At 42.5% G+C, this 24,642-nt stretch overlaps 1 protein-coding gene across 1 annotated transcript; it reads right to left on the bottom strand.

Moving 5' to 3' along the window:
* Positions 1-189: 189 nt before the first annotated feature.
* tm9sf1 (transmembrane 9 superfamily member 1) lies at positions 190-24,384 on the bottom strand. Its single transcript, XM_084049309.1, has 9 exons — positions 24,146-24,384; positions 20,490-20,701; positions 18,499-18,630; positions 17,960-18,082; positions 11,781-12,136; positions 11,095-11,249; positions 8,509-8,694; positions 4,595-4,868; positions 190-1,959 (listed from the first exon to the last, which is right to left on the bottom strand). The coding sequence occupies exons 2-9, from the start codon at positions 20,694-20,696 to the stop codon at positions 1,566-1,568; spliced, it is 1,827 nt and encodes a 608-aa protein (XP_083905435.1). The 5' UTR covers positions 20,697-20,701; positions 24,146-24,384; the 3' UTR covers positions 190-1,565.
* Positions 24,385-24,642: the final 258 nt, after the last annotated feature.

The raw sequence follows: 24,642 nt of genomic DNA, 5'->3' as shown, positions 1-24,642 counted from the left end.
ATATTCTGTGTCTTGAACCACAAGAGTAAGTGCATGCTCTCTCTGGGGAAAATAAGTTTGATCTCTCAAGTTAAATGTTTTAGGAAGGTACTGATAACACCATAAAATGAGACTGATCATTAGTTAGTAGTCAAACGAAGGCTTTTGAGAAAACGTTTGACTGATCCCAGAACTAGCCAGCAAACTAAGTGTATTTAATAAAAAGTGTTTTATTGAAAAGATACGTTTATTTACATCAGAACCAAAATCAGTCAATGGTGACCACGGTACATACAATGTTGCTCCCATCACCCACATATTGCAACACCAGGCATCAGTCTCCACTGCAGACCTACATTGGATTTGTAAGGATCAAATGTTCTGCACAACAGGGGGACACCGATATATAAATTATTTTTGAACAGTGTTGTAACCAAATAAGTTGAAGCAAAATGGGTGGTGGCGAACTGGTCCCATTTAGTATTTCTGCGTCATCAGATGGTCGCTCTTTCAACAGAACTCCTTTTAATCTGATTTCTGACTCGAGAATAACCGCAACGTAAGCCATATTATGTGCATGCAAGTGGGGGACTTTCCTCCTCAAGGAGAAATCAACACTTCATGACAAGACTGGAAGTCATCTCCATAGGTAGGATAGTTGAAATAATAGGATAGTTGAAATAATGTTCTGTTAGACAAGTGGTTCTCAACCTTTTCAGGGTTCGGGTTAGGGTGACCTCCCCAAAATAATCATATTTGAACTGGGGACCCCGCATTTTGTTTGACTCCCTTCCACAGATAAATATTGTGAAAATAGATCTACAAACTCACAACGCCTCATGTTGCGAGGGGTTGTGAGCTTGTAGATAGGCTATTTTCAAAATGACTCTTTGTCGTCTTAAAAGTCCTTAAATTGTCACTTTACTGTCATCTGGAGACGCCCCCCCAAAAAAAATCATGTGGGGTCCTGACCCACAGGTTGAGAACCACTGTGTTAGACTATGAGTGTGTGGGGGGTGGGGGGTATAATTCACGAGCCCTGTAAACCCATGCTAGTGCCTGCAGTGGAAAACACCAGTGTATGCCGATGCCATCCTGCAAGCCAGCATCATACATGTACGTATCTCACCATACACATTCCATTCATTCCTGACGATGGGACACAATCATCCCTTTATAATGCAGCGTCCCCTTTTCATCCTTAAATATATAACCTGGTCCCACAGAAGCCCTTCATCTGTCCATTAATTTATTTATTCGTTCAACTCCCAACCATGACAGCTTGTATAGTCTCTTTATTAGCTCCTGCCGAATCAAGGTTAAAAGGCCCCTGTTTCTCCTGCCATTCACCCCTACAGGAGGTGTGTGTGTGTGTGTGTGTGTGTGTGTGTGTGTGTGTGTGTGTGTGTGTGTGATCGAGACAGGAGCAAGTGACTGTCTGTGTGTGTGTAAATATGGCATGAGGCAATGCACGTTACAAAGAGTGCGACTGTGCATGTATTGTACTGTATGCACTCAACGCGTACCTACGCGTAAGCACAAAGCCTTCTGCACACACACATACACATCTGCAGGCCTGGGGTCTCTTAGTCCATCTTGAGGCTGCGGTAGATGTAGCGTATGAACGCCAGCGAAGCCCAGAAGGACACGGTGCCCAGCATGAGCGAGAACACCAGCGCCGTGAGCAGCGAGTAGCCGAAGAACTCGGCACTCTGCACCAGGCCGCTCATGGACGAGCGGTTGCGGTAGTAGAAGACGGAGTAGACGAATATGAAGAGTCCGGTGGACGCCGTGCTCAGCACGCTGCGCCACCACCAGCGGTAGTCCTCGCCCGACAGGAGAAAGTACGTGAGCGCCACGGAGATGCACGCGCCCACCGACAGCAGGATGGCGAAGACGCAGAGCAGGATGCCGTAGAGGGTGTAGTGCTCGCGGCCCCACACCGTGGCGAAGATGTAGTAGAGCTCCACGGAGATGGCACTGGATGGAGAGACAGACGGAGACGAAGGTGGAGGGAGGGGGAGAGGATAAGAGTGTGGGAAAGGAGACGTGATGAAGAGATGGGAGGGAGGAGAGAGGGGGTGAGGAGGGCAGAGTAGTGATAAAAGCAGGATGAGAAGGGGGAAGAGACAGATTGAGGAGGGAAGACAGAGAGAGAACCATTCAATGGCAATGATCTGACCAAAGTTTAAAAAAAAATCATTTTAGTTAATAATATAAAAAGATAACTGAAACTGTATTGTGTGTTTACAAAACTAACTAAAACAAACTAAAGTCATAAGAGAAAATGCTGTTAGTTTTCATCTTTGTCAATTTATTTCATACATAAGCCTAGCATTTTTTTGTTTTTTAAGCTATGCCACATTTAACTGTGGCACATGAAGAGCACTATACGTCACCATGTCATGAGTCACCATGACTCAAAACTAAGACTCTTTTAACATCAATGCAATACGGTCCACATCGTGTCAAACCACAATATCACAACGTCTCTGCATGGGTCAATCCCAGCTGGAGACCTGTGTTTGATGTCCTGTCCTCTCTGCACTTACTTAGTTTTGAATTAATCAAAAACGACCAAAAACGTATTCGGAAAAACACAATAGTAACCTGTATGTGGTCTCTAGATTTGTGGCATTCTCCTTTGTTTTTTGTAAAGATTGTACAGCGGGGTTTTGCTTCATTTAAACAGGACGGTGTAGAAAACACTTAGAACAAAGAGGGGGGATGAGTCCAACCAGAATAGAAAAGGGGACACGGCATTAATTACTTAAGCCCTATATAATTTGTCGTACAAGAAATAGCCATTCTACAAGCTCACAACAAAATATGGACACTAGGTTTAATGTGGTTATTAACCCATTAAGACATGGAACTGTGTCATTTTTTGATTTGAGCTTTGGGGTATTCAAAGATTTGCACACATTTTCACGATTTTTGAAAAATCGTGAAAATGTGTGCAAATCGTGAAAATGTGTGCAAATCTTTGAATATATATATTTTTAAAGCGAACATTTTTAACTCAAATCTTTGCTTCTGGGGGGTCCCTGGATAAAAATATTTTGATGGGGGTCCGCGGCCAAATACATATAATTTTGGGGGTCCTTGACATGAAAAAGATTGAGCACCACTGATATAGAAACATAGGTTTTTCAGAATACTGTTGAGATTTAGGAGACATGTAGAATCGGCTTCAGGTCTCACTGGGTTAAGTGGTCCATGCTAGGGTTTAACATTTTCCGGGAAATAGCTAATTTTAATTCCCGGGAATTTTCAGACCTTTTCCCGGGCTTCCCGGGAATTCCTGTTAAAAGGGTAAAAAAAAAAGAAGTGCCCACTAAAATGCATTTATATGTAGATACTTAAATAGCCAATTTTACACCGAGGTGCCCAAATGTCCCTATTGTGTCCACCTATGAACTTGCACTAATAATGACTTAAGTTGATTTTTTAAAATCATATAAATATAATATATAAATATAATAGCCTATAGTGCCCTGCCCTGGCGGAGATCTGCCCTGTTGCGCAGCAGCGGGTGAAGACAATTAACTTAAACAAGGAGCTGCGCTCAAAACGCACTCAAACAATGTCAAACTCTAGCTGCTGAAATAAACGTTCCATTTGTATCATTATTGACAAGAGAATTTGCAAAAAGACGATTTATTTATTGTCCATCAGAGCGCCGGTGAGGTCACAGCTTATCTCTATTTTTGTAGGATATTGATTTGATAGCCTAAACTTGTCCTTTGTTTGCAGTTATTAATTTATATTAGGCTACTCCATTTTGGGATGTTGGCTGTATGTTGTCTATTAATCTATATTTTGTTGTTGATCAAATGTGGGGTTTTGTAATGTGATTTTGATGTGCACATGACATGCATGCGCTGCCACTGACAATCAATGAGACAGACAGCTGTTGTGAAGTTCACTTGTTCTACAGGGTAGTTCTAGTAAAATGGTAGTTTGAACGTTCTAAAATGCAAGTGTAGGTAGGGTAGGCTACATTAATGATGATAAATAATCGGACCACATCGGTCTAATATTCTCTCTCTCTCTCTCTCTCTCTCTCTCCAGCTCTCCGGTCTGTCCTCTCTCTCTATCAAAAGCATTGCTTGGCTTGCGCGCATTTTAAGCTGGAATATAGGCTCGAAATCAAACCTACCTACTGTTTATGCAGCGTTTCACTTGATGATGTTGAATCTGAACTAGTCAACTGGTGTCTAGTCGTATTGACAGCAGAGGAACGGTGAAATCAGCGTGCGCAGGGCAGGCATGGGGCATCACGGCATCACGGCCACTTATGTTTTATTTTGTTCATTACTGTTACATTCAGTGCGTCCCATATTGGTTCACAACGGGACGATGGGACCCTGCCCTGGTCGGCAACGCGGCAAGTAACTTGCCTAATTATAATAGTAATTCCTCCGCGCTGTAGATAGGCCTTTCTACTAATTAGTATTCATTTCTAACAAGAAAAAAAAAACGGGAAGCCCGGGAACCGAAGTGAATTCCCGGGATGGTGAAAAACCCCGAATTCCCGGGAATCCCGGTGTTAAACACTAGTCCATGCACAGGTCAAATCAGCTATCTTCTTTTTACATAACCACTAACCCACCTGAATGGCAGGAAACCGCCAATGGCCATGTGGACAGCCGTGTGCTTGTACCAGGGCTGGCTGGGGATCTGTCGGGGGATGTTGCGGGTCCGGCACGGCGCCTGGAAGCTGCCGGCCCGGTTCTTGCCCACGATGCCCCCGATGATGGTGAGAGGGAAGCCCACCAGGACCCAGGCTCCCAGCAGTAGGAGCACGGTGGTGGCTGGCAGGGCCTGGGTGGAGCCGCTCCACCAGTGGACAGAGTTCACCACACTCCATGTCAGGAACAAAGGAGCTGTTGGATACATGACTACGATGTAAGCAATGGAATGTAGTTCAATGGTCACACAGCAAAAGCAACTCAAAGACAGTGGCAATCATTGAATAGGCTCTATGCATAGCAGCCATATTGGAAAGAAATTGGGCCTCTTCTTACTTCCTTCACAGGTGTTACCAATGATACTAATGAAGCCTCTGTTCCATTCTGGTCAGGGTGCTGATATTGTGCATGTTGGCTCACTAGAAACACTCCATTTTGGTTCCCAAATGGCCCCTTAAGGTGGGTGTGTAACTCTGAGAGTGTACAAATGGAACCAAATGGACCCGTGACCGTGAGGTTCCATTTGGTTCCATTTGTACACTCTCAGAGTTATGGGGGTCCTTGAAAATAAGACAACCACTATGCCACACTAAATGGAACAGAGCCTTAATTAGTATTATTGGTAACACCTGTGAAGGAAGTAAGGAAGGGGCCCAATTAATTCCCAATATGGCTGCTGTGCATAGAGCCTATTGAGATAAAATAAAGCTATACTTTACATTTATGAATTCTTCAGGTAGACAGGTACATTTCTTAAAAAGCTTGAACATTTGTGCAAATCTTTGAATATATATATATTTTAAAGCAAACATTTGTAACTCAAATCTTTGCTTCTGGAGGTCCCCGGAACAAAATATTTTACAAATGTTCGCTTTAAAAACATATATATTCAAAGATTTGCACACATTTTCACGATTGTAAAAAAAAATAGCAGATCTACAAGCTCGTAGCTTGTATATCTACTATTTTTGAATAGCCAAAGAGATCTAAAATGACACAGACAGATGCGTTCCCGGATTGAATGGATTAAGAGCAACTTAATTATTCATCTGATCAGCTGATATATAACATGCACTGAATGGAAAGGAAGCTGTGAGCTTCCTAGAATTCCAAACGACAGAGTGATCACAGCGGAACAAAGCAAGAGCAGACTCAGAAGAATTGGTTTCTAGATGGCTTGGCGTTTGGGGCCTTGGGGGCTTATGTTTTTAGATTTATGTAGAGGTGCTTGTCTTCCAGGTTTTTAAAAATAGTTTACTGTTATTTTGTGCTGAGCAATAGGCTCTATTCACAGCAGCCATATTATGAAGACATTCACAGGTGTTACCAATGATACTAATGAAGGCTCTGTTCCATTCTGGTCAAACAGAGTCAGGGTGCTGATATTGTGCATGTTGGCTCACTGGAAACACACTGTTACACCAGTGGGTCTACAGTTGAGGTCCAGGGACCCTCATGGGCTTCCAAATGGCCCCTTACAGGTGTGTAACTCTGAGAGTGTATAAATGGAACCAAATGGACCCGTAAGGGTCCATTTGGTTCCATTTGTACACTCTCAGAGTTATGGGGGTCGTGGAAACCACTGTGCTACACTAAATGGAACAGAGCCTTCATTAGTATCATTGGTAACACCTGTGAAGGAAGTGATAATATGGCTGCTGTGCGTAGAGCCTATCAGAGACACACTTCTAACAATGTCAGATTAAACATTAAAGGTGTGCTGGTATGGCAAATTATACCACCAACACAATTTAATGTTGAATCTAACTGGCATAATGTACGATTCTGCGTTTGCTTACTTCTGCCTGGAATATCCTCTAGAGGGAGCTAGAGCTATTAGTTACTTTAGACAAGAGATGTCCTATAAAAGGCGGATGTGGTTCAAATAGGCATGGGTTTCCGAGGCTACTGACTGACTGACTTCAAACGCAGGTTAGCAGAAGACGGGGGTGGCGTGCAGTCATTATTTCTGCATTTGTTAGCTTCCTGTGGGCCCGGAGAGATGAGGGTTGAGCCATCTTAGTGTTTAGGTTTACGGCATGGTGTGAGTCCTTGCTTGAAGTGAATATTACTGCACTGTATGGAAGGCATTAATTCAAGCTCACCGTTTAAATAAACCAGTAATAGCCGATATATGTAGGGTTAAAGTTGTTCACATGGTTTAAATGCTATATTAATAACAAATTTAGGTAGGACCCCTGGGGGTCCCCTCAGAGTCAGACCCTACTTTGAGAACCACTGATATATTTACTGTAATCTTTATATGGTTTACTCCTTTCTATGCTTAGCTCTCTTCTTAGCTACAGATCATTAGCTTGTGCTACAGTGCACATTTGCCCAAGAGGTGCAGGTTGTTTTGTTAAATGTGCGAATGCATGAAATGACATTCAGATTTACCGTCACAAAGTAATGCTGAAATATAGTAATGCTGCCCTATAGTATAGGATGTGCATGACTGACCAAAATCATTTTGGATTATTCTACTGTTCTTAAGAATGGGTAATTGACCCCCATATTTAAGATTATTCTAATGAAATAAAATAAAATAAATAAAAATGATATACTTCAATTAGGCTAACATAACAATTGACCTAATGCAGAACATGAAAAAATAGTTACATCCACATTACTGCAGTAATAAATAATAGTTTACTTTTAACCCTCAGGAATGATTAATCAATTATAGTTTCCAATCCCTGATAGGCAGGAAGGCTGCAATCAAAGTGTTGCTACAGACAGTTGCGACCTTTGATACCGAGAGAGGAAACTGTCGTGCTTATTTGGCAACAGCTGTGAGACGAGACTGCCAACAGCTTGAAAATGTTACCCTATGCGTCTCATTGCCTTTCAATAGGGAGGAAGTATTTTCTGAAACCAACGATAAAAGTACCATTTATGATCACAAAGCCATGGTTCATAGGTTTCCCTTTCTGACAGCCACTGGTCCCCACAGATTGTGTCAGGTACCTAGTATGTTGGTTCTCAAAGTGGGATACGGGGACCCCCAGGGGTACTTGAGGCAGTTCCAGGGGGTCCCCAGCTAAACGATGGATAGGAACCAAATGGACCCTTATGGTTCTGTAACTCTGAGAGTGTACAAATGGAACCAAATGGACCCTAACGGGTCCATTTGGCACACTCAGAGTTAAATTAAAATTGATTTTATAATATAAATTCGGGTCCCAGAGGTATAAATGCCATTAAATGGGGGTCTGTAGCCTAATACATGTCAAACTGGGGGTCCTTGACATTAAAATGGTTGAGAATCACTCCTAGAAAGCCGTATAAACCTTCTCTTATTGGGGTCCCTGGCTTATCTTTTCAAATGGGGGTCCGCGGGCTAATAAGTGTCAATTTGGGGGTCCTTGACATGAAAAAGTTTGAGAACCACTGACCTAGTATGTTGGGTAACTGTGTGAATGTTAAAGAGGGTTCTGCTGTGAAACAGTATAAATGTTCCACAATTTACCCTGTTTAACCTCTTAAGCCCTAAATACTTTGTCATTATGATGAATAGCGAAAAAAGCCTATTTAGAAGTCTCACAACATACAGTTTACAGTTTAAGCATTTAGCAGACGCTCTTAATCCAGAGCGATTTACAGTAAGCAAGGACACAAGATAATACATCATAATACATCATAATACATCAAATGCATAAAAATAGTAATCTAATAATACAACATGTCACGTACGCCTTGTGAGCTCACACTGTAGATCTGCTTTTTGCTTACAATGACATTCTCAAAACAAGGTCATCAGGATTAATATGTGGTTGAATAAAAGGTAAATAAAGAAATACGGAAATGACATGCTTTTCTGCAAGACTGTACTCACCAGAGAAAAGAGACGAGGTGAGAATGATGTTCCACACCCATCGCTGACCGTGGATCTGCGTGTAGAAGCTGCACGACACGTAGCCGGACACGCAGCTGGTCAGCGCGTACAGGACGATGGCCGCCGAGTTGATGGCACCGTGGCGATGCACGTTGAACATTCCCAGCAATGCCATGACGATGATCCCTATTGGAACCGTGGTCGCAGGACATTAGTGGGGTTGTTCATCAGAAGAATCAAAACTGCTCAATGTGTTCCAAATGCATCTTTTTTTTTTATCCTACACTACTTCCACAAAACCCGCTGTGACCCGTTATTGACCTTAATCCTAACCATATAATCTCATAAAAAAATTATGGCTAAATCTAACCTCACGGCAACTATAATGCCCAACCCCAACCCTAACCTTAAACTCACAAAAAAATGTGCCTTAGGCTCATGGGCCCAATATACTAACACAATGAGCTATCAAAGTCGCTGTTCGAACACACTTTTGGATGTTATTTGAACCCGCTAACACATTAAAATAGCTTCCTATCACCTGGGAGGCATTGATCGCCTTCCATCGCCTGTTGGTTGTTGGGGGGTGTGGTTATTCTATACATATCACTTACAGCACCTTTAACGACGAAAGTGTAACATGACCCCCTGTGTAGGAAGTTGATCATGAGTTTGCATACTTTTAGATTTGCTATACTTTCACTGGGGAACATAAACCAGGGCTTGTCGTCTGTTCACTTTGCAGGGACATTCATATATTTTAACAAGAAGACTGAATAAGACTTGGCACTGGATGAATGGAAGTCGTCTTCTTTTATTTGTTCAAATAAAAATCAAGTTGTGTCAGTTGTCACAAGCCTCAGGAACCTCAGGAATTCTCTGCTCCACCAAGCATACCAATCTCCCCTTTGTGACTTAAGTGATTTCGGTGTCTACTTCATGGAAAGCGCAGACGATCGTAATATTTTGTACAGTACAGGGATGATGCCTCGAGCGCTCAAATTGTGAAATGATTAGTGCACAGAAAAACTGCGATGTCAGGAGTGGAAAATGATCAATCGCCATTGTTCAACTGTGCCTTATTGTACTAGGACGTAAACCAGAGCCGTTGAACATTTAGCCCCCCTCCATGTTGCCACGTTATGTGTACGTGTACTGACTTATCGGGTTTCTAGTACTGTCACACTGCCATTCAACTCAAAGGAATATAGCTACGGGTCACTGATGCTCAGACAACGAGCCTGTTCAGTTTTCAAGCAGGACAAAGAAAGCACAACTCATATTCACTTTACATTACATTAGATATGTGAGTGTGTCTACTAGTTTATTATACTTATTGTGTCTGTGTGAACACGAGGTGTGTCCTAGTTAACTCTATCTTACTACATCAATTATTTCTGTGCATTCCTGTTGAACCGCAGGTTCATGTGCACATGTACAGTATGCGCACATACAGAATGCATGGTCACCGCACTTCAACTCCTTTATTGTCACATAGAATACAATAGGTAGCAACAGATCTCCTCTCTCAACCTCGCCTCGAACAGTGTCAGTGTTTTTTTTACTTTTTGGGCGGTGTAGCCGCCCCTATAAGTGGGGTTGGGACACCTCATTAGTACACCCTTCGCTGTACAGTGATTGGCTCATAATAGCACACCCCTCTACATTAGTACACCCCTAGCTGTACTGTGATTGGCTGACTCTATTGTCTGACTCTATTCAGCACTGTGATTGGCTAGCGAGACACATGATGAAATTAATAACCAATAAATGGGACTATGCACTAAAAAAAAAAAACGTTTTTTTTTAAGTGAGCTTCCATCACTGTGATGACCACTGTGATGACCACACCGCCCACTTCACACTGGGTGTGATTTTTTTTTTCTTGGGGGCTTTTTCTGCCTTTATTGATAGGAAAGTAGGCTAACAGGAAATGGGGAGAGAAATGGGGGGGGTGACACACAGCAAAGGTCGTCGGCATCGGGAGTCGAACCCGCCGTCAAGCTTGATCACCAGCATATGTGGTATGCGCCTGGACCGCTAGGCCAGCGGGCGCCCCAGTGTCAATGTTTTTTTGTGCAGTCAGTGTACTTGCATACATACATAAAGGATGCACAGTTATAAAATCTGGGATGATCTGGGACCATTCGATTGTTAAGACGTGACGTTGCGCCCCGCTAGAATAACTTCCGGGTCCAAGTGTTTTAATGTTAATAATAATAATGTTAAATCATAATAATAAATAAATACTTTGTACTTCTATGATATTAGCATTAAGACCCTTATTAACCCTCAATGGTTCATTTCTGAAAAAGGAGGTTATTGTAAAAAGATTTACGAGTTCCAACATGTTGTTTACAATGAAGAGTGGACGGCGCTGGTGCCTTTTGGACCCGGACGTGACATCGGACTACAAAATTACGTCAGACTTAAGAACCGAATATGTCACCACAGAGATGAGCTGTGGTGACATATTGTAACGCTAAGAGACCCCCTCAGCCTTTAAGCGTGTGCGTGTGCGTGTGCGTGTGCGTGTGTGTGTGTGTGTGTGTGCGTGTGCGCGTGCTTGAGTGATTGAATGCTCACCAGTGGCTAGAGTGAGGAACTGTGCTCCGACTCCCAGCACGGCGCACAGCAGACTTTTGTATGGAGGAAACCTGAAGACATCGGTGTGTATGATCTTCCAGCCATTGTCCCCCTGGTCCAGATCGTCGCAGCTGCCCTCCTCGTCCACATTGTACCTAGACGTGACAACAGACACTTTAATGCAGGGATGAAATGGAAGAAGAAATGATAATGATAAAAGACCAACGATGCATTGCTCCTAAGGAATACCAAATGAAATAGCAGGAAATGAACTGAATGCTGTGTGCATGGTGACTGAAATAAAGCACCGCTGTGGGCAAATTTCCACTTCGATCTCCAATAATTAATGCTGCGTTGTGCAATATTTTGGATAGTCACAAGGCCTGAAAATAACAATGCACTGTATGGAGGTTCCAGTGGTGTAAAGTAACTAAGTACATTTACTCAAGTACTGTACTTAAGTATACTTTTGAGGATTTTTTTTACTTTACTGCAGTATTTCCCATTTTTATACTTTACAGGAGGAAAATATTGTACTTTTAGAGATGGCAGATTTAGATTATTATTACAAAACATGCACGAACCACTTCAGCCCTAAATACATTTCGGCTATTTTCAAAAGATTTTTTTATACGGGGCTCTAAAAACACAGAGATCACACATTCGAAAGGCCGAGCGAAACGGACCTGGCAAAGTCATTCTTCAGGACCCTCATGAGGATGATGATGACGAAGCCCAGCAACAGAACCACCAGCACCAGGGAGTTGATGATCGACAGCCAGTGGATCTCCAGCGTCTTGGGGAAAAACGAGTAGTCCCGGAGGCGATCGGCCCGCCGCGAGTGAGGCAGCGTGGACTCGAACCAGTGGACGCTGTAGGTATGCGTGAGCTTCAGGCCGCCCGCGCCCACGTTGACTCCCGCCAGCGCCCCGCCCCCCTCCTCCAGGGGCACGGGTTTGACGTCCTTCACGGAGACGTTGGCGAAGATCACGGAGTCGCCGTTGTACTCGATGTTGAAGTCTAGATGAGTCCACAGACCCACCTGGAAGAAGAAATGGAAAAGAAAGGAAAGAAAGATGAGATAAAAAAAACAACTCGATGCCTTATTGTCACTCTTACACACGCATGCATGCAGATCACATTTCTGTGTTAAAAGGTTCAACATTCCATCTTATCGTTCACAAGGCTCTACCGTATACGGTTCAGCTCCTGAATACATCTCTAACTCATTGGCTATTATAATTCTCAGATCATGAAACATTCATCTCCTAACTACTAGTAGAGTCAAAAATGGAGGTTCCGTGACCATCCTTTGGCAAGTAAGGTTTGACGATTGATTTGACCTCTATGGACCCTTTAGAAAAGATTTAGCCCCCAGGTCCCTCCCAAAAATCCTGGCATTTTTTGCTAGACAGCCAAATTCAAAATGGCGCCCGGCGCCATCTCTAAAAATTAACTTTTGATCTGAATGACCTAGAATCATGTATGAAGGCACTTTTCCATACAAGTCAACCATGAGGATTCCAAATCTGACACAATTTTAATTGTAAGACCTTGTTTTGACTCCGAAATTCAAGATGGCCGACATCCAGTAGAGTAAAAACTTATACCCAGGGGGCAAAGGGGGGTATGCTGCATTTGTCCTGCCATAAAAGGTTGGCCACCAGAAATAATATCTATGACCCAGTAGGATCACAACCTATATGAACAACCCGGTCACCTTGCTGCTGGAAATCCAATATGGCCGCCTCAATATTATCAGAAAATAGCTTTGGCAATAACTTTTGAACCAGATGGGCTAGAAATAAAAACTTGGTGTCTATTTCATGGTTTCAGAGCATGAGAAACTCAATGGAATACTTATCTTTATGATTGGGTGTGTCTGGACCTTTCATTTGCATATTTCCAAGATGGACGCCACTCGAAAATGAGTTTTACTATGACTTTTACAGCAAAAAGTCTGCTTTTTAAGCAATATGAACACATTTGGTCAGTTTGAGCTTTAATTTATATGTTGTCAATATGGCTGCAGTCATAAATAATGTATGGTATTACATTTCCCCTCAGATTTATTGATTTATAGATCTATAGTTGTGGGGATGATTGCAGAGAAAATCGGAGAAAAAGCCCACAACGTAACTTATGTATCATTTTAATAAACTAAATACAATATAAACCGACACATGCACACTCCAAGACTTGCCATAAACTTCAACTTTAGGGCTATACAAATTAACATAGTGGTATGCATTCAAGTAACATAACAAAAGATAGACTACTTAGTGACAAATAGAGTAAAGGCGGAATTGAGGTTGCCTACAAAAGGTTCATTTTGACCTCTATGGTGCTGTCTTGCCTGCTTCTAAAGCCAATGATACTATGGTACAATGCTATTCACTGTCACTGTTGTCATGTGTTGCACTGATCCTGCTGCATCGTGTCTCCAGTCCCTGGCAACGGCATCCTAAGTAGCATGGAATTGCCTTCTTTGCACGGGAACAGTTTTTTTTGGCAGCCTTTGATACAGCTGCATGATATTGCCTTGTTCATTGACACAGGCCAGGCTGGCTCGGTAGATGCAAGGGGGACTGCATTGCTAGCACTGAGAGACAGCTCTTCTCAGGTGCAGGTCAAAGGCATTCTCTGTCGGGGGCAGCAGCTTTAAGAGGGTTGATCTATTATTGAGGAACTTGTACACTCTAAGCTTACTCAGGTCAAAATCCTCCTGGTGGTCCTCTTTGGATGTATATACAGCAATTGTGAGGTCTCGTGCCGGATTTATGGACGTCATCTGAGAGGGAATCATAAGAGTTTTCACCAAACTCCTCAAGTGCAGAGATCCAGACGCATGATGGCCTTGAACCATGCCTTCTTCCCAGTGAAGAAGGGATAGCTGGTGGTACAGTATCTCTGCCACTTAAACTATGGATAAAGGGCAGGGCACGACACTGTGCGAGCCCCAGTGCTGATACCATTTGATGGAGAGGAAGGTATGAATTTTGCTCTGTTCTCACCCACAGCTCTGGAAGGCATCTGAGATGGGTTGCTGCATAGTAAAGGCACATGATGATGTTGTCTGTGTCATTGGCATGGATGAGAACTCTGTCAACTTTGTCATTCTGGACGCTGTACAGGGTGTGGAGTATTATTCTTGTATCAGCCTCCTGTTGTGTGGATTCTAGTGCAGGGACATCTTCAATAGACCCCTCATTGATCACCACACTCCTTGTCTCTTCTTTAACCCCCCCACCCAGGTAAAGATGTGTTGGACCAAGGGCCGCCTTAAGTTTCTCATTTTCACACCATTCGTCACAGAGGAAACTCAATAGGTTTGCCTTGTTAGCTGACACAGCAAAAAACTCCTGAGGATCTGGAGCTGTGTAATGCATACTGACTTCATATTCTTTGGCAGGTTTTGGTCAAGCATATCTGTGTTCTTGCTCAGCTGTCTTAAGACTAGGTCCACTGTACCGGTCAAAACAGAAGTGAATGATCTCTGAGCCAGCAGGCACATCATTCAACAGCAGACGTTGGTATCGTTCTGCGATTGTTCCAAATGCTTCACCTTTCAGGAACGACCAATGGCGCATGGCATACATGGCATCAATAACTACTGCTGTTTTTATGTCTTCTGTAGGCAGGTCAGGGATGCATGCAACTTTGGTCTCCTCTTTCAGGACCTTGGCTTGCCTTGGTACCTGTTCTCATCCTGCCATCTTCCTGGAAGAGGGAAGGGGGGAAGTCACTGCACTCGTGGTTGCCTATAAAGACAAGGTTGAGTTCTCCACCACTGGCTATGATTTGGGTCATGCGCAGGAGGGCAGTAATTTCATTGCTCTTGCCAGGTGCTGAGGTTTTCCCCTTAGATATTTTAGATGATGTGTTTTGAGTGTAGAAAGTGTTAAGCTTCATTATGCTTGTCTTCTTCTGTTCACTGGACAGTGACTCACACAGTGCCTTCAGTGCCTCCCAGTTCTTTCACACTCATCAAGTCGTCCTTGACTGTGGAATCAGCACACTGTCCTGTAGATATGTTGATCATGGGTTAGTCTCCACTGCTGCCATGACCTTGACTACCATCTCTGTGTCCCGGATTACACGACTCTGACCAGACTCATGGTGTGGGTCTGCCATATTGACAACATATAAATTAAAGCTCAAACTGACCAAATGTGTTCATATTGCTTAAAAAGCAGACTTGTTGCCATAACAGTCAGCTGTCACTGTAAAAGTCATAGTAAAACTCATTTTTGCGCGGCGTCCATCTTGGAAATATGCAAATGAAAGGTCCAGACACACCCAATCATAAAGATAAGTATTCCATTGAGTTTCTCATGCTCTGAAACCATGAAATAGACACCAAGTTTTTATTTCTAGCCCATCTGGTTCAAAAGTTATTGCCAAAGCTACTTTCTGATAATATTGAGGCGGCCATATTGGATTTCCAGCAGCAAGGTGACCGGGTTGTCCATATAGGTTGTGATCCTACTGGGTCATAGATATTATTTCTGGTGGCCAACCTTTTATGGCAGGGCAAATGCAGCATACCCCCCTTTGCCCCCTGGGTATAAGTTTTTACTCTACTGGATGTCGGCCATCTTGAATTTCGGAGTCAAAACAAGGTCTTACAATTAAAATTGTGTCAGATTTGGAATCCTCATGGTTGACTTGTATGGAAAAGTGCCTTCATACATGATTCTAGGTCATTCAGATCAAAAGTTAATTTTTAGAGATGGCGCCGGGCGCCATTTTGAATTTGGCTGTCTAGCAAAAAATGCCAGGATTTTTGGGAGGGAACTGGGGGCTAAATCTTTTCTTAAGGGTCCATAGAGGTCAAATCAATCGTCAAACCTTACTTGCCAAAGGATGGTCACGGAACCTCCATTTTTGACTCTACTATACCTAGAATAAAATGCAAATCCGGTGCATGTATCTACTATGGTCCTGCTCTCCGGAATAAACTGCATGATGACCTGAGGTTAGCTACAACTGTAATCTCATGATAAAAATGCCATGTGGGTAGACAGTGGTCGGTCATCACAAATGTGATGTTACTTCACATCTTACTGCAAAAACGTCACAAACGTGACATCAGTGAAGTAGTGCTTGCATCACAAACGTGACATCAGTGAAGTAGTGCTTGCGTCACAAACGTGACATCAGTGAAGTAGTGCTTGCGTCACAAACGTGACATCAGTGAAGTAGTGCTTGCATCACAAACGTGACATCAGTGAAGTAGTGCTTGCATCACAAACGTGACATCAGTTAAGTATTGCTTAAATCGATCACAAACGTAACATCACAAGATCAATTGAAACTTGATTTTCTATCTAGGTGTGAAGGCTGCATAGCGGCCTGAACATCTATTCTTTAAAAGCACCAATGCCTTTGGTTTGATTGATTGATTGATGTACTTTATTTAGTAAGACATGAGAACAGTACATGGAAGTACAAAATCGCAATACAAGGTCTACTAAACTGGATAGCTCAGTTAAGCACGTAGCTTGTTTAAGATGAGATCCCCACGCACACAAATCATGATGACATATAAGAGACAGACAGATATACACACTACTATACAGAATGTCATACAATCAGTTTACAGGTTACTGGTATGAAGGGTGAGAAATATGTACAAAAAAAGAAAGAGAGAGGGGGGGGGTAGGTTAGGTTAGGCCATGGGGTAGGTTAGGACTTGGACAGGGGCCATTTTTGAATTGCAGCCTCCTGAAGGTGTATCTTTAGGGCATTTTTGAAAGTGAGTAGGGTTTTACACTCCTTTACTCCTTTTGGTAGGGCATTCCACATTTTAGATGAATAGCATGAGAAAGAGTTCATTCCCTTTGTTGTGCCAAATCTGGGTTGAACATGGTTTGTGGAGCTGCCTCTGGTGTTATGATCATGGACTTGATTAACATTTTGGAAGTATTTTGACAAATACAGGGGGATCCCAATGTTGTGGTGTATCTTGAAGACCAGGCCCATAGCAAGTTGCTGTACTCTGTCCTCAACCCTAAGCCATCCAATCCTAGCAAAATGGGCATGGGTTAGATGGGTTTTGTAATTGAGGCCAAGAAGTAGCCTTACAAGTTTGTTTTGGGATGTTTGGAGTCTTGTTTTTAGGGCCTTGGAGGTGTTGTGATACCATGAAGTGCATGCATAATCATAATGACCTTGTATGAGGGCCCCTACAAGAATCTTCAGAGTATTCTTACTGACTTTACGAACAAGCCTCCACATCCTCCGTGTTATTTTGTGGACCTTTTTGATCGTCTTTTCAGCGTTTTTGTCACCTGAGAGGTTTGCCTCCAAGATGGAACCCAGGTAGGTAATTTCCTCCTTTCTTGTGATAACATTTTCACCCACAAGTTAGTATCAAGTTAGTATCTGTGTGCTGTGTGTGAAGTTGCTGCATCCTGCGTGGGTGTGCCATATCTTGTGATTGTGTGGATGGATGGGGTTATAAATGCTGTATTCTACGTTGGTGGGTGATGGGTGTTTACACTGTACTGTACATGTCTGTCTGTGTTGTTTGTTTGCTGTCCTTTAATGTAAAAAAACATTGAGTTTACTGTGTATGAGATGTGCTATACATTTAACCACTTAAACCCTATAAGCGGAATCCCCCCAGGGGTCTATAATAGACTTACTTAATTACCTCCTTGGTTCCCTACACACTAAATATCTTTTAGCCCAAAATACCTGATCTACAAGTTCACAACTGCAACACGTTGTGAGCTGGTAGATTTTCTATTGTCGCCGAATGTTCGCCCCCAAAATAGGGAAGCTAGTGGTTCATTTGACCTAATTTGTTAACATTTAAGGAATTGATACACACACACACACACACACACACACACTTCACCTTGTGACTGTGAGGGAGGAAGCCACTCTCTTCCATGTACCCCACAAACCCCCAGATGGGAATGTCGTCCAGGACAAACTCAAAGTAATAGAGCTCCTCTATGGCCTCGCGAAGCATGTCCACCTGAGAGAGACACACACACACACACACACACACACACACACACACACACACACACACACACACACACACACACACACACACACACACACACACACACACACACACACACACACACACACACACTTACTTTAATAATCAATCAATTGTTTTGCAGCTTGAATCAAAACTATTTTTTAAAATATGTTTTTCCACATCATTTTCTTTTAAAATATTAACGTTATATTATAATATTATATTAAAATCATAGTGTTTTGTCAATTATTCGGGGGCCCACTTGCAATATCCTCACCGCCCACCAGTGGGCCCCTGCCCACAAGTTGAGAAACACTACTACAGGTTGAGAAAGTATCTGCCTATATATGATGCTAAGTGTTGGATACACCATATAGAATGGGACCTCAATCTGAAATAAATACCTGTTTCTCTGACAGACTCAGCTGGCAAAGTGTCTTCTTCTCAACGTTCTCCCTGAAGCGAATGTGATACAAGGACTCTGCCATCCTGTCGCCATCGAGAACCTCCCCCAGACTCAGAGACTTGTGGTGTACCTGGAGAACAAGTGTAAATCAATGTAAGTGTAATGCATTTTTGCTGTGGATTAGCATCTAGAACACAATGTTCTTCTTAACCCATTGAGACCTGAAGCCGATTCTAAATCGGCTTCTGTCTCCTAAATCTCAACAGTATTCTGAAAAACGTATGTTTCTATATCACTGGTGCTCAATCTTTTTCATGTCAAGGACCCCCAAAAGTATATGTATTTGGCCGCAGACGCCCATCAAAATATCTTGTTCCAGGGACCCCCCAGAAGCAAAGATTTGAGTTAAGAATGTTCGCTTTAAAAATATATATATTCAAAGATTTGCACTCATTTTCATGATTTTTCAAAAATAGCAGATCTACAAGCTTGTAGCGCGGCACTCGGTGGTGCGCTATGAGCTTGTATATCTGCTATTTTTGAATAGCCCAAAGTGTAAAATAATGCTTTTTAGCTCAAATCTAAAAATGAGACAGTTCCAGGTCTTAATGGGTTAACACAATTTAAGTTGCAGCAGGCTTGGCTTTGTTGGCCTGCAAACAGATTCCATCACTGCTTGCATGTTCTGCATTGTCACCACATCATGAAACAACCTAGAATACAAATAACTGTGACTGCGCAGTGACGTTCAATTTGACTCTCCAGGCTCTGTCCCGTGTTTACTGTTATTGGAACCATGACTCATGAGTTAACAACTTAAACCCTACGCTGCCGGGATCCCCCACGGCTCTATACATCTGCTCGTATTTTCTCTCTACATCAAATCTCTTCACCGAAGCTCACAACGCGTCACTTTGTGAGCTTGTAGATCAGCTATTTTTTTGACGAATATTTGCCCCAACATAGGGATACTACGGTTCAAGTTACACAATCAGTTTCATAGAAAAATGCTCCCTAAGCTTGGATCCACACAGATTTTGTACTTATGCGCATATCCGCCCTTTTCAAACTCAAGTCTGTTCAGGAGCAGACTTATATGGCTCAGACATTGCGTATAGGTTATTAGAATGCCTCATTCGGCCCGGATCGCTGGCCTTGCGGTCCGGGCACCTAGGCTCATGAGCAGCCTCACGGCGCGTCACAGGTTCGTGTTCCGATCCCAACGATCTCTGCTGCGTGTCTCTCCCTCTTCCCTGTCTATTTTCACTTTAAAAAAAGGCCAAAATAAAAAACAAATCTTTAAAAAACAGCATGCCTGTCATCATGCAAAATCAATATTTATGAGGCCCACTCTACTAGGCTGTGTAAGGAGCTGTCTTGATACAAACATTGACATGACAAATGAAATGACGATGTCATGAATCCTTGGCCTAATGATACGTTAAGAATGAAGACAGCAATTCATGCTGACCTGGTATGTATTGTTACGAGTATAGCTTGTGACTATAATACAAACTTCACCCCATCGATGTGTATAAAGGATGATCTGGTCTCTTTATCGCCATAGAACTAATTGACCACAAGCCTGTGTGTATCAGGTACTTCTCCCCTGAGCTCTTGTAATACACTTCTATCTTAGAAACACAAAGCACTATGTTTGCCTCAACATCCTGCCTGATCCATAATTCCCTGACGACACAACTGTATGGTGGCAGCCAGTAACAGATCTAGAATTAGTGATTCAATTGTATACTAAATAAGTAATGAATGATTACACTATTTAATATTACAACATTTCAATCCAATGTTCTCTGTGGTCCAACAAAGGGCCCCATCGGACTGAAACATCGTGACATTAAAGAGCGAAGCAGGAATAACTAGTAGTACTCTGGCTTTATTTACTCAGGTGTACAGAAAGTCAGATCTCTAGGTATCCTGACTGAGAGGATTACCGGCACAGTATGACAGCAGAAAACAAACATGGCTGACCTTCTCTGGACTGCAAACTGGCAGTGTGTAGTAGTGGTACGTCTCCTGGGGGTTATGGTAAGGACCCACTTTGTTCACATACAGAGTGACGTTCTCCCCTTGCTTATAGCTGACCGCCCAGCCAGGCAGGACACACAGGACCAAGACGCAGTACAGGCTCATCATGGTCCGCCAGCCGCAGGGCAGGTGTCCTACTCCCAGCTTCATAACTCCTGGAGCAAAGACATACATTTTGTTAGTTCTTCTGGGAAAGGGACATTTTCCCCCCTGGCTGTCTATCCCAATTACTTTCTGTCTCATTTCACGTCTAGAAATAAGCGGCATTGCCTGTCGGTGCTGTTTGAACTAGAGCCGACATACAGGTATATCAAGTCCTACAAAAGGCACAGCAAGGCAAGGCCACTTATAGAGTACCTTTCATACACCAAGGCAACTCTAACTGCCCAGCCAGGCAGGACACATGTCTCTTTTTAAAGTAATGTTGCACTCTGTATTTGTTTTTATTCAATTTTATCTGTTTTTATTAGAATAAAAACAAATACAGAGTGCAACGGTGCACTTTAAAAAGAGATAGGCATGCATACTGAGGAGTTGAGTGAGCCACTCTTAAGGATAACTCATTTAACCAGCAAACTCATTGGTATTTCCACCCAAACGTATTGGATTGTGTCACCTCCTCATCCCTGAACTGCAGAGCACTCACAGTCATACACATACTGTACAGTACATTCCCTAGACCAGTGGTTCTCAACCAGTGGTCCAGGGACCACCAGTGGTCCTTGAGGGGGTTCCAGGTGGTCCCCAGCTAAATGATGGAAGAGTTGGTAACCAAATGGACCCCTATAAATCTTTAACTCTTGAGAGCGTGAAATTAAACCAAATGGACCCTTACGGGTCCATTTGGTTTCATGATACTAATGAAGGCTCTGTTCCATTTAGTCTAGCACAATGGTTTCCACGACCCCCATAACTCTGAGAGTGTACACACCTGTAAGGGGCCATTTGGAAGCCCATGAGGGTCCCTGGACCCCAACTGTAGACCCACTGGTGTAACAGAGTGTTTCCAGTGAGCCAACATGCACAATATCAGCACCCTGACTCTGTTTGACCAGAATGGAACAGAGCCTTCATTAGTACCATTGGTCAGGCGCGTATCGTCATTGGGGCCAACGAGGCCATGGCCCGGTCTGTAGACCCAGCTTGCCCCTGTGTAGGGGCAAGATTTAGTAACTAAAAAACTAAAAATCAACATTAGCAGCTCTCACCCTATTCTGTTGTAGCCGACCACAGAAAGTCGGCTTTGTTTTCAAATGGGCCTCATTTGCATTCGGCTGAATTGTTAATGAGTGGCCATTAGGAAACCAGTTTAGCCGTCAAACCGGTTTCCCCCCCCCTGGCCCGGTTCTGGCCCGGTCAACGTTAGAATCCACCAAACGCCACTGCCATTGGTAACACCTGTGAATGTCTTCATAATATGGCTGCTGTGAATAGAGCCTATTATGACCAAAAATATCGTTTCATTACTCTATTGTTTCTTGTAGCCCAGTCTCCATCACCGCTGAAAGCCATACTCCTCCTCATCCCCATCACCTAAAACTTGAACTGTGTTCCATCACCATTTCTAAGGTTCACTGCTCAGGCTTGATATAAGATGAAGGGAAAAAAACATTTATACATAAGGAGTGCTTATCTGTCGTGAAACGTGAATACTCAAATACTAAACTTACTGTCATGTAAGGCATTGGTTCTCAAAGTGGGGTCCCTGAGGGAGTTCCAGGGGGTCCCCAGCTAAATGATAGATTAGGCACCAAATGGACCCTTATGGGTCTGTAACTCTGAGAGTGTACAAATGGAACCAAATGGACCCGTTAGGGTCCATTTGGTTCCATTTGTACACTCTCAGAGTTAAATTGACATAGATTTTACAATATAAATTGCGGTCCAAGTGATAGAAATGCCATTAAATGGGGGTCCGTAGCCCTAATGCATGTCAAACTGGGGGTCCTTGAAGTTAAAATGGTTGAGAATCACTGCTAGAGCGGTAAAACATCTTCTCTTATGGGGGTCCCTGGCATATCTTTTGAAATGGGGGTCCGCGGGCTAATAAGTGTCAATTTGGGGGTCCTTGACATGAAAAAGTCCACTGATGTAAGGGTGAGGGATAGATAGCATGTTGAATGTCTGACAGCAGAGCCCTGCAGAAGCTCATCTTTATGGTTAGTGGGTTCCATCTGGAGTTTGTAAACTGCAGCTCTTCTGTTTCAAATGTTTGTATTGTGAAGCACAGGATAAAGACGTACATTTGCAATTCAAACGCTTATGAAGTGCTTCCCTATAGGCTCTATTCACAGCAGCCATATTATGAAGCCATACATTCACAGATGCTACCAATGATACTAATGAAGGCTCTGTTCCATTCTGGTCAAACAGAGTCAGGGTGCTGATATTGTGCATGTTGGCCCACTGGAAACACTCTGTTACACCAGTGGGTATACAGTTGGGGTCCAGGGACCCTCATGCCCTCATACCCTCATCCAAATGGCCCCTTACAGATGTGTAACTCTGAGAGTGTACAAATGGAACCAAGTGGACCCGTAAGGGTCCATTTTGTTCCATTTGTACACTCTCAGAGTTATGGGGGTCGTGGAAACCACTGTGCTACACTAAATGGAACAGAGCCTTCCTTAGTATCATTGGTAACACCTGTGAAGGAAGTGATAATATAGCCGCTGTGCATAGAGCCTATTTTCAAAAACAAACAGACATACACACAACATAAACAGGTCCAATGAAATGAATGAACAAACAGTGTCAAAATGTACATATGGGGTGTAAACTGCAGTTATTCTACTAACTGCTTGTAAATGGCAATGAATGTTAGTTGTAACAAATTAATATAGCTATATTCATGATCAATGTTAAATAAATAAATAAACAACCCACCAGTGGTGGAAAAAAGTACTCAAATTCTTTACTTAAGTAAAAGTACCAATACTGCAATACAAAAATACTCTGTTACAAGTAAAAGTCCAGAATTCAAAATTTACTTGAGTAAAAGTACAAAAGTATTGGCATCAAAATGTACTTAAAGTACCAAAAGTAAAAGCACTAAATATTTGAAAATAGCAGATCTACAAGCTCACAGCGTTGTGAGCTTGTAGATCTGCTATTTTCAAATAGCCTAGGTATAAAATAGGGCTAAAGTGGTTAATGTATGTTTCATTATATCATAATTTATATCTGAAAAGTAACTAGTAACTAAAGTTTTCAAGTAAATGTAGTGGAGTAAAAGTACAATATTTGCCTCTGAGATGTAGTGGAGTAGAAGTAAAAGTATTGGAAATTGGAAATACTCAAGTAAAGTACAAATACCTCAATTTTACTTAAGTACAGTACTTAGGTAAATGTACTTAGTTACTTTACACCACTGTATATTCATGATCAATGTTAAATAAATAAACAACCCACTGATGTGACTGATCTCCATCAAGTCTTCATCAATAATTGCATCCTGAGAGATGAGAATAAACACGCGGCCAGTCACCAAAAACAGGACAATCAAACAATTCTTTGCATTGTGTATATGTCAATATTACACAACAATAATGAATCAATACAGATTCAATAAGTTTAAGATCTGAAAGGAGGAAACCTGCCTGTTTGTCGGGAGGATTCTTCAGATTCCTTCCAGCCAGGGCCCAATAAAGATCTCTCCTCCTCCCTATGTAATGGATGTATATCTATGTCAATAGATATATAAGCTAAATATTGATGATCATCTTGGTCAAGTGTTATTATACATTGATTATGTACGGCTTCAGCGGAACACCGAGTACTTTTATTGAAGAGCGACTCCACGTCACCTTAACAAATAAAAATAATACTGCCCACTGGTGTCAGTTTGTTCCGGGCAGCGTTGCCAGATGGTGTGAGAGCAATAAGCAACTAGGTATATGAAAACAACAGATATATGAAAACTAGCCCAAAAGAAGGTCACATCATGACTCATGAGCGCTTTAAAAATAATAATAAAAAAAATAGCCGATCTACAAGCTCACAACGCGCGAGCTTGTAGATCTGCTTATTTTCAAAAATTTCTCTTGCAATAAAATGAGGAATATTCGGAATATATTCATTCTAACAACACAATTGC

The sequence above is a fragment of the Gymnoscopelus microlampas genome (assembly GCF_963454915.1).
Source record: "Gymnoscopelus microlampas genome assembly, chromosome: 22".
Taxonomy (NCBI): Eukaryota; Metazoa; Chordata; class Actinopteri; order Myctophiformes; family Myctophidae; genus Gymnoscopelus; species Gymnoscopelus microlampas.
Note: the sequence above shows the minus strand (reverse complement) of the source record. Positions and strands in the feature narration are given on the sequence as shown.

Coding starts and splice junctions, on each gene's coding strand:
- tm9sf1 (XM_084049309.1), bottom strand. CDS start 20,696: ATGAAGCTGGGAGTAGGACACCTGCCCTGCGGCTGGCGGACCATGATG. Junction 12,137..17,959: donor TCCTCCCTCACAGTCACAAG/GTGAAGTGTGTG, acceptor TTCTTCTTCCAG/GTGGGTCTGTGGACTCATCT. Junction 4,869..8,508: donor CACCTCGTCTCTTTTCTCTG/GTGAGTACAGTC, acceptor TGTATCCAACAG/CTCCTTTGTTCCTGACATGG.